Source organism: Montipora foliosa, chromosome 1 (assembly GCF_036669935.1).
Source record: "Montipora foliosa isolate CH-2021 chromosome 1, ASM3666993v2, whole genome shotgun sequence".
NCBI classification, from domain to species: domain Eukaryota; kingdom Metazoa; phylum Cnidaria; class Anthozoa; order Scleractinia; family Acroporidae; genus Montipora; species Montipora foliosa.
In genome coordinates, this window is record NC_090869.1 from 62,298,665 (window position 1) to 62,312,533 (window position 13,869).

Here is a 13,869-nt window from a genome sequence, read left to right on the forward strand (position 1 = left end):
CGTACAGCGTTGTCTAGACTCTTATCGACAACGGCAAATTAGCCAATCAGATTGCGAGATTACAAGCAATTGTGGTCAAATTAACAATAGCCCATGATGCAAAGCCGAATGGGCCATTGACTCGTTGCCCTTGAGGGCAAAAGGTCTAATTGTTTTAGTATCACCCAACTAGTCGGACAGGAAAGGCAATAATAAAGATGGCAACTGCAAGTTAAAAATATATTATATTTGGGAATAAAACCAAAGAAAGTGTCACGCTTTTCGCTACACGTGGACTATTACTAATAGTCCTCTAGTAGCGTAGCCATTCAAAATGCAGCATTTGCATTAGTCCACTAGTTGGGTGATACTAATACTAGTTAACAGGAGCTCGAGATATCAGCAATTATTAAATTCTCAACCTCGGATAATGCATTTCGCGTGCTCTGATTGGTTCACTCAATCTCGGTTATCAGCTCATATACCTTGGTTTGACCTTATATGGTAAATGATTGCGTTAAGCGTCGCTAAACTAAACATGTTTTCGCCGGAATGCGAAATTACTCTTTGAATAAAGCCAAAAAGGAGAAAAAAAACTTTTTTTGTGGAAAGTTTGGATCAATTCCGACGTTTAGAAGTACGCGAAAAGGCAAGAAATGTTTTTGTGATGAGCCTGCGTCTGTCTGACAACAAGGTATTACACAACATCGCATCAGTTCTCATCATTTTTTTTTTCGATTTCGCTCGGATTTGCTCGCTTTTTCCGCTCGTATTTCGTACTTCCAAATTTATGGAGTTGCAGGAATTTAATAAAACAATTATTCCATTCGCGCTTGTTGGATATGAGACTGGTTATAGCCAACTCGGCGCTACGCGCCTCGTTGGCTATTTACCATCTCATATCCAACGCGCGCTTATGGAATAATTGTTAATTACAGTGGAACCTCCATTAAGCGGTCACCCTCTATTAATATGATACAGTAAGCAACACAAGTTGAAAATCTTGGATCAGGCATACTTTGCTTCATTTGAATTACGATAACATTTCTTGAAACAATCTGGAAGGAGCTAGACAGCCACTGATAAGACCACTGAAGAGTTGTGTGTAAAGTATCGTGGAGCCTGTTTCTCGAAAGCCCCGAAACTTTTCGGGTCATTTTCGAATGTCACAATTCCCCCTGTAACTTAAGAACGGAGAGATTTTAAGTCACAAAACTTCACTATCATTTTGATTTTTGTTAACTTGAAAACATGATAAAGACCAGCTTATGAAAACGAGATGAAGCCAGTTCATTTCGTAAATGGCTTTTTGGAACTTTCGATAAACGGTCCCCTGGGCCGGCTTTTTCAAAAGCCGATTAACGCTAAATCCCAGATTAAAAGTTAACCAAGGAGTTTATTTCTCTACTCCCAAAATTAATGTTGTTCAACGCTAATATTGGGCAACACTTTGCATTAGAAGCAGTCAATCTTGAAAAACAAAATTAAGCAAAAGAAACTCACCAAAAGTTAAAAACATAAAACAAGAGTTTACGCTAATCCTGGATTAAAGTTAATCATCGACTTTCGAACAATCGGGCCCTAGTCTGCAAACAAGAAATTTACAGCATTTGTACTTCTGTGCTTTTCTTATGTTAATTAGCATCACATAAAACACTATTTATGTGATAAAAAAGGTGACAACGTAACCTAATCACCAATCTATAGCACAAGTTACTTAGCAAACAACCTAATGATCTATCCCTCCCACTGAAAATAATCAAGCCAAGGTTAAACCTACTTAACTCTACTGAATCACTTGGCAAATAACAGCAATAATTACTGATTACCTCCTAATGGCCATTATTACTTTTATTGCATAGGTTACTTGTCAAACAATAATTTGACTTCAAATATAATGACCTATCCGGCTTCACAATAAAAAAATCATGACCAATGAAATTAACTTAACACTAATCAAACAGTTGGTGTGCCTCAGCTAAAAAGTAAGGCAAATAAAAGCAGTTAATAACACCCAAAAGCAAACATAATTTAGCTCACAGTACAGAGAACCGAGAATCAAATAGGCCTTGTTCATTTTAAATTCGTTAAAAGCCAAAAAATGGAAAGTTAAGTTGTAGCTAGACAAGACGAAATAATGTGAATATGGAAGAAGAATCTCAGCAATAGTCATAAAATGATGATGACGATCATCATCGACGTCATTAGCTACAAAAACACCCATTTTCGGGGTTCAGGCTGATTGGGTTCTTATAAATTGGGTATTTAAGGTGAAATCAGCCTGAAAGTGTTCTTAAGTGTTCTTAATTTTTTACTTCTAAAAAAATGTAAGGGATTTACTAACTAACTAATTAATTCCAAATACAGCTGTTGTACATTTGCTATACACAGCAAGTGAAATTACTAGCATTTATACAGTGATCTTGGTGCAATACCACAGTAATTCAGCTACAGACACCGTTTGTTCTATCAAACTGAATAGGGAAGAGTTTTTATATATAAGAACAATTTTCAATTTTCAGACTGAATGTGTTCTTATATATATCCTCCTTTTTTACCAAATTTCAGCCTGGGTGTTCTTAATCCACATGTTCTTGTATGCGTGTTTTTACTTAGTTCAGTAGGGAGACAACAAATAAACCTACAGGCTTATTACATGTAAATGGCATTTGTCAGAATTCATGTGCATTAAAACACAAGAAGTGCATCCATAAAAACCCATACTGAAAGGCAACTTCCAAAAAAAACAAAAGTGATGATGGAACTGATTAAAATTGAGTACTTCGCAATTAACCCTTTGACTCCAGAGAAAGATTGATATAAATTTTCTCCTCACAGGCTCAGTTCATTGTTAAGCAGACTGGTAAGGAGAATAAAGTAATTTATCACCTGGGGTTCATATTTCATCAAATTCCCATAACTGACATGAATGTAATATATGGTAGTCAGTAAGGAGAATTCATATTCAGATATTGGGAATGAAAGGGTTAAGGGAACTACAAATGTCAAAATGAAAATGTTTCAATCCTACATACCCTTACATTGATTTGAAAGCTTTTCAAAAGTTCATAGGTAGTTTGAACGTTTATATCTGAATTTGACACCACAGAGACATCAAGGCTTGAAGAAAGCAGTGCGGTACTGAATAGGAGTCTTCCGAAACCAACTGTCGTCGGGTTGACGATAGGGAGCGTGCGAAACAACGACGCCGACGGCAACGACGACGCTACAAAACAATAGGTTTAGTGAGCAAAAACAATGACTCTGCACGCTCTGCACGTGCCTTTTACATTTTGGTACATTTCTTTGCCGTCATCTCCTAAATGACGACGTGAAATGATCAAATTCAAGGTTCTGTGGAGGACGTTAGCACATGACGATGAATTTTCAGTTCTCTCTCTACGCTTCCAACTCACTCATACCAGTTTAATTCCTCGACAGTTACTACGCATTTTAAACGCGAAACGACATGAAATAGTTTCGTAGTGATACGAATAACGCGAACTCGTATTTTAAAATGAAGTCCTCGTTGCCGTCGCCGTCCTCGTTTCGTAAGCTCCCTGATATCTCGGACGCGTGAGACGTGTTTGCGTGAGACGTTATTTAGTTAGAATTAATGTATTCGTGTCACATGATTTATTTCTGGAATTAGTAGATACTTGGATATTGAATCCAAATCTTTAAAGATTTGGATACGATATTAAAATCTTTGAAGATTTTCATCTAGTTTTTCATCGGGCATCCAAGCGCATCCAAACGCATCCGAGATGATGTGGTATACAGCTGTTGATTAGTGGACTCGAGTTATGAATTATTAACGTGTTTGAGAACGATATCCATCCACTTTCATAAATTTGTGTTGCCGATTAGTTTTGTAATTGGTGTTTTGTCCCTAATCAGCCTAATCATCGCTTGTTTTTGTAACTGGTTATGTCTTGTGGGTCTCGAGTCCAGCTTTTCCGATTATCTCAAGGCACTTTACTTTACAAACATAGCGTTTGATTGTCTTGGTATGGTATCACGTGTAATCGATCTCTTCTTGAGTGGTGGCAGTTAAGTGTTTTGGCTTTGTTTCTTAGGACGGATCAAAGTCCACGAATTCATCCAGATGTGAAAGCAACACATAGCTACAACTGTGGTTGTCTATAAAGGTGATCGAATTCGCCCTTGCACAAGTTGATTTCGGTAATTATAAATTAACCTCAAATGCCATAACAGTCGGGTAATTGTCAGATCTGCATAGCTGTTCCAGGTTTGGAAAGTAACTGATAGAGATAAATGCGGTGAATAAAGAGTAATACAGTCCTTATTTCGAATTTATTGCCATGTCTTCAAAACACGCACTCTTAAAGACGTTGTCGTCGTTAATAACATAGTCTGCTGGCAGCCGGTTTTTTCTCTAAGGGTCACTAGGACGAGCGCTTAGTCATCGGGAACTCGAAAGGGCGGTATGGCGTTGGCCGTGTAGAGAAGAAGGCGAGACAAGGGTGGTATGGTCGACACCAATTGGAAGAGGTAACGTATCTGACGTGATTGACATTTTAGAAAAAAAAACTTTGAAAAAGGGCCTGCAATAAGGCTTTGATATGTATTCTCTGAATCGATTGAATAAAACGAAAGATCATTCACACCTCGAGTTTTTTAGTGTTTCGCACAACTTCTGGACACTGGCCGTGTTTTAACGACAGCCGTTGTCTCGCTTGTGGTTTGTTTCCAGACTTCGTTAAGTGACTTAAAAATTATGCGTGTTTTCACGAGTAAGATGGGTAAGATTAAATGAGGAGAGAGCGCGTGCCAGTACAATAATAAAAATAACAAAAATAGCAAACCTGTTGTATTTCCGGTTTGAATAACCTCAAACGACTCCTCATTGGCCGAAAGTAATTGCCAACTCGTTAAGCTACCTGGTTTGGTGGCTTAAATTTAATGAGAATTCTATTTAAATTTGGTGACTAGCTTAACTTTAAGCGAGTTGGGAAAGGAACTGCTTTCACAGAATTTTCGGTTGTCACTCGCCAAGCGACCTGAAAAACCGCTCGTGAAAACACGGCCACTAGGCCACTGTGACCCGTGACCTGTGGCTTAGGCATGCCGAGCAAAAAAAAAAAAACTTTTCAAGTTCAGCAATGAGCTATATATACTTTCAGATCAGTGAATTACAAAAAAAGCCTATTGAAGGGGCCGCGGAGTACGTTTGAAAGTTGGGTGGGGGGGAGACTAGGTTTTGGTGAGGATCACATAAGTGTGAGGGGAGGCGGGAAAGGTTTAGCAGAAAACAACACCGTAGGAAAAAAGTTGGGGGGGGGGGGGGGGGGCTGGACGGCCCCTCCCTATCCGTGGTCCCTGTATTGTTGCCATCACCGTTTCAGTAAAGCGTCTAACGAATTTTTGTCTCGCGCCCATGTTGAATTCTTTTGGGAAAATATCCGTTTTTATCGATTTTCTTTCTTTCTTTTCTGGGTGATCCCAGGCTATCACTTGCTTTCTTTCCCATTTCTTACCTGTCACAGAGATGAAACTTCGTCTACCTTGTATCGTGGACGGCCCGAAAGGAAAAATATTAAAAGGTAAGATGGGTTTTGTCTCGCAGTTCACAAGATAATTCTGAAACATTTAATTACAACACCAGATGCATAGATATCAAACCAAAATGTGCCGATAAAAAGTACAAGAAATAGACTAGCAGGTACTTTATCATAGCTTTAATACAAGATAAGCTTATGCTTCATACAATGTACTGAAAACTGGCTGAGCAAGAACTATGAAACACTGATGATTAGTTGATCAACATCAACAAACTAAGACAAGAAGAAATTAAAGTTAATGTATTACATAATCACTCGAATACACTTGGTGTAACAGGTTACGGGCGTATTTACTCACTTCGCATTTTATTTCTCATTTTTTCTATTTTACATTCCTTCTTGTCGTATTCACAAAATCCGCTTCTTTTAATCCTCTGCAAATGAATCAACAACAAAATGTTAAAATAATCCACAAAATTTTATCACTTTTCCTAACATGAACGTATATGTAATATCAATTTTTGTTGGTTAATCCAGGCGTATTCTGATTATCATTCCAAGGGCTGCAGCCCGATTCTTAATTAAAGGAGAAACAAACAAAATGAGAGGTAAACAAAGATCTTGCGATAACTATCCAAGTTCAATAGCATTTTTAAAGGAATTATTGTTAAATTAAACTAGTTATCGCTAATATATATTTGTCCTTCAACAATACGCAGCCCGGCCTTCTCCGTTTAGGATACATATCAAAAAACCTAAACCTATCTTTTTTAAAACTCCCCTAGGGAAATGATAGTGGGCAGTTTAAAAGACCCGAGCAAATGGGCAACATTTGCTTCAACAACCGTTCAATTTTTTTGAACGCTAATGATGGGTTGAAATGGTTTCAACCCATCATCAACATTTGCTTCGGTAAAGCTTCACCAGAGGCCTGGTATTCAGTCCTCGGTTGTTACTATGGACACGGACATAAATACGTCGTTGAGAGATCGATTAGTGCGCACGGGCATCCCTGACAATGGGGAACTTAAGCAACGACACCGGTGACGGCAACGAGAACGTCATAAAAGTGCGTATTTACTGGGCAAAAACAATAGCTTTGCACGCCCTGCACGTGCGTGTTTCACCTTTGTCCATTTCTTTGCCGTCGTCAGCAAAACAACAACGTGAAATTGAGGTTTTATGAAGAAAGTCAGCATTTGAGGATAAATTTTCATTCTCTCCCCTAAATCAACCGCCGTTTCGACCAATGTCATTTTTGAGGAACTACCGCACCGCTGGAGCTGGAGAATGGCACATTGTTAGCCTTCTTTTTCAGGTTATAGTGCAAAAGTTTGAAATATGGGAACGGTCTCGAATCTTTCTGTGCACGATTGTAGAAGATTGCTAATTGATTTCGATCAAGAAAGGCCGAGTGACAAGTAGTATCACACAAACCCATAATTTTAAATTTAACAAGAAAAGGCACGGGGAAGGTAATGACTTATTAGGACTTTGTTTTGACTTTTAATCTGAATTAAAAACATAGGTTTTGTCCCGATACAGATTTTCAGTTTCAAATTCATCCCCAGAGTAAAAGTAACCCTCTTCCACAAGAGAGGCTTTCTGTTCGCGTTGGAGGAAAATAAGTTAACACTGATTACGTTAACACTAATTTAATAATTTTTAACAAACCGACCGACCCAAAATGACGGTCAAGGGAGAACAGAAGGGGGACAGCCTAAACAAGGGGTGGATAGTAAACCATTTAATATTTAAATGAAGGGGGTAGTTTCTAAAGAAACTGTGGTGCTGCGTAGGTGGGGAAGTAGTACACCTAATAGCAAAAACGTTGTCATAGAAAAATGACTGAAAAAAAGCAAAAGCCAAATAGGAATAAATTAGACTAATAAGCCCAATGAATTCATTAGCAGCATCCACGCATGAACGTCGTACTTGCCTATTGGAATTTGCTATTGTTCTAAAGCTGGAAAACAATAAAAAAAGATTCCGGAGAAATGCAACGGCTGTAAATGAATCCAACCTGAGAATGTGCTTAATTATAGCCTAATTAATTCAAATCCTATTCAGTTGGCTTTTTCCCTTTTTCATTTTTCTAAGACAACGTTATTGCAATTAGGTGTATACAAATATTTTGGTTTTATCAACGGAGTTGATAATGTAAATTGACCACCGTACAGAAATTCTAAAAGCTGACGTTTCGAACGTTAGCCCTTTGCTCGAAACGTCAGCTTTTAGAATCTCTGTACGGTGGCCAATTTACATTATCAACTCCGTTGATAAAACCAAAAGATTTAATATTTAACCTCGTAAATCATACCTGGCGTTAAAATAACTTTGGATGAACTATTATTCCTCAGTTCATCTATCCACAATCTTAACTCGGCCAAGAAATGTCTTTCTTTTGGCAAAGGACAAGCCCAGCGAAGTGTCAGCTGATTGGTACCATTTTTGTGACCAAAAATCACGTATTTGTTTCCTTTACTAAGGTGAGTACATTCACTTCTCTTGTAACAGGAATGGGTAGTTCGAGACCAGACCTGAGTCTTTCCCTCGCGGAAGTTGCAGGCGCTACACTTTAAGAAGACACGGGTTACGTTAAATCCCAGAATGTAACCGTTTGGATTTCGTTTCATCCACAAAATCTTTCCTTTAAGTCCTATCAAGAAAGGGAAATCATATGCTTTTACTCTGCTACTGGTAAGTAAAGCCGCGGCTACACGAGTGATTTTTATCTCGCGCCGGCGATGCGATTTTTTTCAGATTTTGTCGCGTCCCCGGCGCGCCAGGGTGGCTACACTTGCGATGAAACACTTCTTAAAATCATTTTAAGATAAAAAAAAATTGCTAAAAAATTGCTATAGTCAAATGCTTTTCAAAATCACTTCTTGACCGTTAAGATACTTGCTAAAATCCGTGCTGCACGTGCAGCACGATTATTTTTGCTCTTTTAACCAATGATATTACTGTTTTGTGGCGATGTCGTAGTCGTTGCCGTCGCTGTTTCTTAAATTCCCTATTGCTGGGTATGCGCGTGCGCACTAATTGGTCTCTCAATGACGTATTCATGTCCGTATCCATAGTAACAAACACGGCTAAAGAACGGGACTGAATACCGAGCCTCTCGTGAAGCTGAATCAAATGTTGATGATGTGTTGAATTTGTTTACCCACCCCAGCAGTCAACATCGTTCAAAAAAACAGTCGAACAGATGCTGAAGCTGTTTGCGCGGATCTTTAATTTCCTTGTTCAACGTTTACAGTTTAAATTAGCATGTGGTCGCCATGTTGGAATACAGTCTAGGGCAGACATGGCTTGATCTGTAAATCGTGATAGTCGGCATTGATTAATTTGCATTGCTATAAGTAGCGGTCGTAACACCAGCTTATTTATCTGTTTAAGTCGTTTTATACTCTCATCAATTTCTTCGATAAATTCGAATTCTAGGGTCATGTTCACTCAACCATTTTAGCATCGCTGGCCACACTATCAGCTAGAAACTAACCATCTCATTACAAAATGTTTCAAGCGAAATCGAGTGAACAGAGCTTACCGAAGTCAAAATTCGCCTCCAAGAAATCTCGCTTCTGGAGTTGTCTCCGCTTGTGTGATGCTTGCTTAGGCCTGGTAGTGCCTGTTAGGTGATGGAAAGAAAATCTTCTTAAAATTGTGAAGGGGCAGAACAGAGTTTAGTTTAAAAGCGTTTAACGCGCTTGCAAATGAGTTCATAGCATAATAATAATCTTTTCAAACATCTATTGTGTTACGTAGAGTCAAATTTAATCAAGTTAGCGCAAGCACTATTTGAGGCATTGTGGATTGAAAACCGTGACTGAAAAAGTATCCTGTGGACACAACAGGACGAAAGAGAACGAAAAAAGACATGTCTTTTATAAATGATCAAAGGGTTAAGATTAAGGTTTAAGGTCCTTATTTTTACGAGAGTAGCACGTGACAGTCAACTGGAGTTACAGCTAAACTTGTGGCCCTCTGTGCCCACCTTTCCGGTTTTCCTATCTCCCATAAAAGAAAGGGTTGATATTTGAGTTAAATTGATTCTATGATGTTGTTCCCAATTAGTCTCTGGGCCACAAGATTGGATACTTGTCTCTAGGGTTTGGGTCCCCGGGGGAGGGGGGGGGGGATACTTGGGTCCATTTTGTGCTGGGTATATGCCGCTGGCCTCTCAGAACTCCTACCTCTTTATAGTCTATTTTATGGCCAATTGTAGACCCCATCTTAGTCACTTTTAAATGTAAAATGTAATTTTAGCGACCCCAACTTAGTCACTTTCTGTTTATTCCTAAACCTTATATAAAGTCTTTTAATTGTAATTTCAAAACGGAATGTGACGTGAATAGTAAATATTAAATCAACAGCGTTACAGTTCTTTCTGTAACATCTTTCTCTTTTACCGCGAATCTATTGTAGCCAAAATTTTCTTACCCCCAAACTCCCGACAATTTGCGACCTCATTCTAGTACCTCCGACGGGAACTTTGTTGAAAATGCAACCCCATTATAGTCAATCCGGTCGTGAAAATACGACCCCATCCAGCGGCACATCCCCATTAGCCAATTAATAGGAAGTGCCTCCCATCCCCCAGGGTTTGGGTTTAAACCCCAAAACACCAAACTCTTTCGAAACTCAGTCGGTTCCAGCGTGCTCGTTCATAGCTGCTCACTATATATGTTTCGAGTATGTGGCAAAAGTTGACCTTCTCCGTCCAAGCTCTAGGCCTTATAATATACTTGTGTATTTTATTATTTATCAAAATTACCTGCGTATATGAGCTGACGAGTTGATTGACGCATTGTTCAGGAGTAACAAGATTTATGACATTTCTGTTTTGTTTTGTCGGCTTTAGCATGCGCTGACAAATGAATGCGACAGATTTCATCAGGTACTCGATTGCTTTTCTCTTTCGCTGAAGGTAAGCTGATCGTTATATTCCGCGTTGTTTCATCGGAAAGAAAGAACTACTTATATTTCTCTACGGGAAGAATAATTTCTGTGCTGGGTAAACTTGTACAGATCTTACAAGACTTCACGCATTCATGCAGTGCTGCAGAGTCCATGCAGGTTCTTCTCTTCGAGACGCTTGAAGTGGTCAATTACTCTTGATCGATGACACGTAAAATCAGAGATACGTTCTTTGGAACCCAGCCCGGAATGATAGCATCTTAGATACATGTTGGTAAAAATATTTGAGTGATATAGACAAAACGTTTTCTCTCTTGTTTCCTGTGTGTGTCGTCTAAAAATTCAGCAGCTCTGAATTTTCCAACCAAAAATGTGGGGGTGGGGGGGGGGGGGGAATTGGGTCAGAAACTGCCGCTTCCCGTACCTTGCTCTTCCACTTCCCGGTACCTTTATCTTACGGCTTCTGCTCTTTTCAATAAGTAGTCAAGTAGCGTTTTGCATTGCTCTCCCGTGTCTTAGAACTCCTGCATCCCGCCCTTTTCTCTCCCGCCTCTCGTACCCCTCCCGTCCCCTATTCTCCCGGACTCCGGCCCCCTGCCCCCTCCACAAGAATGTATTTTTTTTATGTTGCTATCTGAGGGTCTTGAAAAGTAGATTTGAGGGGTTGTTTTACCCCCTTAATTAAATTAATCGTCCAGAAACTTTGCTTACCTTGGGTTGTCGTAGTCGGGTTGGCCTCTAAACAAAAGGAAACAATTACTCAGATTGTTAATGGGAAACCCAATAGCAATACTCAACACGTTCAACAACTAATTATTGTCTTGGTATACAAACCTCAACGAAAGATCAAATGTTACTATTGTTTTAAGGTGTGAATTGGACGGATTTTTAAGCGACGAGTGAGGTTCTCCAAAAGGTTTAGGGAAACAGGGGAACAAAGCAAAAAAAAAAAGCAAAAAATTCGTCATAATAAAATAAAATTACAAAAATATCTTCTTCTGTATCATGCTTGAGTCTTGCGTGAGGAACAAGGGAGAGTGTGTATAGAGCACGAATTTTCGTTACTCAAACAAACGAAAACTTTTCAGCTCTTGTGGACGTTTGTCATAGCAATATTAAAGTGGCCGGGATAGGGATTTTTACTTTTCATTCAGTTTATGGCGGTATTTTTAAGCTGAGAGCTGTACATTTCATATAAACAGAACATAACAATAACAATAATAATAATAATATATAAACTTATATCGCGCTGTATCCTTAAGCTCAAAGCGCTTCACAGCTTTAAGGGTAATAAACTAACAGAAAACAGTCCTAAAAAGGAACGTCTTTAACTTCGATTTAAATGTAGTTAGGTCTTTGGAGTCGCGTATATTATCTGGAAGTTTATTCCATAATTTGGGGCCAACGTAAGAGAACGAACGTTCGCCATACTTGACCAGGTTAGTTGGTGGTACAACAAGCAGATTCTTTGTTGCAGAACGTAGATGGTAAGTAAGGTTACAACATGTCAGTTATGTACTGAGGGGTAAGATCATTAAGGGCCTTAAATGTGATCAGCAGTATCTTGAACTCAATGCGCTTGTACACAGGCAGCTAATGCAGCCGCTTGCGAATTGGAGTGATGTGTTGGAATTCCGTCTCTCTTGTCACTAATCGAGCAGCGGAATTCCGAACATTTTGGAGGCGATCCATAAGGAACTTTGGACGTCTGTAGAGCAAGGAATTGCAATTGTCTAATCTTGAGGTGACAAGAGCATGTACTATACTGATTTCAGTGTCAGATTTCGAGAGGCAGTTTTTAATCTTTGAAATGTTACGAAGATGGAAAAAGCATACTTTACAGACGCTGACAACATGCTGCTCAAGAGACATGTGCTGATCAAAGATTAAACTGATATTTCTAGCTGAACATCGTTAAGAAAGCGGGCAAACAGATTTACAAAGCCTACTAGATCACGCCAAATTTGGACAGAAACGAAACAAATGATATATTTTGTTCGTTAGGGCACAATTTGAACTTGCAGTCCGCATGCAAATCCGGTATCCTAACCTTAGACGTTCCTTGCGTTCCGCTGTTAGGATAACACTTCACTTGACGACATGAATTATCTAATTACCTTTTTTTGTCAAGCAGCTGCAAACTCAGACTAGTCACAAATGGCACCTAAATGACTGTGAGTTCAGTGATTAAACTTTACTGAAAAGGCATAACCGGAACCTTTATTATTGTATCAAAGTAAAAGAAGAATTAAACAAGATTTGTTCAACTTACTTCTTGAGTCGATAAAAGCCTCTGGAGTTAAGCATACTCCTTTGTTGTAATCTTTGAGCTTGTGACAATCAAATTCATCCGGAGAGATAACAAATGGAGCTTTCATGCCATTGACACGCTGTAAGAATGCTCGACAATCTTCCTTGACTTTTTCACAAACAGAACGACATGGTAGTATGATCTCTTTTATTTCTTGGTTTTCAACACAAATGGGAAGATACAGGGTACAGAAAAAGAAAACCAAATCCTTGGAGCAGACAACGGCATTGAAACGATGAGCCAGATCCCACAGTGAGTTATTCACATCCGCCTGATTTTCTTGTTCGTATGTGTTTGGAAGCCGTGTGCGGTTGTAGGGCAAAGATTTGCAGAGGTCAATCTGGATTCCCTCGCAGCGACGATTTTGTAATAAAGTAGAGTTGGTAGGCTTTACTGGACTAGTTCGACCATGAGCAGTCAAAATCGGAACAAGGCAAAAAATCAGTGAGACTAAAAGAACACCCATTCTCGCAACGTTGCCTCAATGCCCATGTTAGGGGACCTTTTGGCGTGGTCCTTATAAAAAAGGTGTCTAAAATCCTCGCAGTCTTAAGGTCAATGGAGATTAATTTACCCATTAAACTTTGAACGTTTGTCAATCTTTTCAATCGACCAGTGCCAAAGAAATCGTTGCTATGTCATTGGTCAACTGATTCAACATGGCGTATAACAAACCAGTTATAAATACGAATGTCGTGTTTTATTGTGCGGCTTTAGAAACATTTGTGCAGGGCGTTCAAGTTTGCATCTGCATCAACTTGTTTCAGCTCTTGGCAAACTTTAAAGCTCTCTTGACTAACTGTTAATTTGCGTACGTGGCCTTGTTCAGACTTCCCATCAAAATGGCTACATCCTTCTGGAAACTGCAATTAGGGCTGGCCAGACCACAAAACCGGGATCTCTGCGCTGTACTCTATACGAATCACGACCCACAAAGTCAAAGAACAACTGAGTCCATTAGATGGTTTATAGTAGTTACCCGAGTAGACCGGCGAAAATTTGTAACTTTTGCAGACCAAAGTACCACTGAACGCAGAAATTTTTCTTCAAATTATTTCAAGACCCTGAATGTTGGAATCTGTGATATCCCACACTGGGAAGGTCAAGTACACTTCCCTTAATAGAACCAAC

The 13,869-nt window shown here is 39.2% G+C and overlaps 1 protein-coding gene across 1 annotated transcript; it reads right to left on the bottom strand.

Moving 5' to 3' along the window:
- Window positions 1-5,666: 5,666 nt before the first annotated feature.
- Window positions 5,667-13,781, bottom strand: LOC138003940 (secreted frizzled-related protein 3-like). The gene is made up of 5 exons (XM_068850260.1): window positions 12,700-13,781; window positions 11,139-11,165; window positions 9,058-9,138; window positions 7,825-8,163; window positions 5,667-5,938 (listed from the first exon to the last, which is right to left on the bottom strand). The coding sequence occupies exons 1-5, from the start codon at window positions 13,202-13,204 to the stop codon at window positions 5,931-5,933; spliced, it is 960 nt and encodes a 319-aa protein (XP_068706361.1). The 5' UTR covers window positions 13,205-13,781; the 3' UTR covers window positions 5,667-5,930.
- Between the last annotated feature and the right edge of the window lie 88 nt (window positions 13,782-13,869).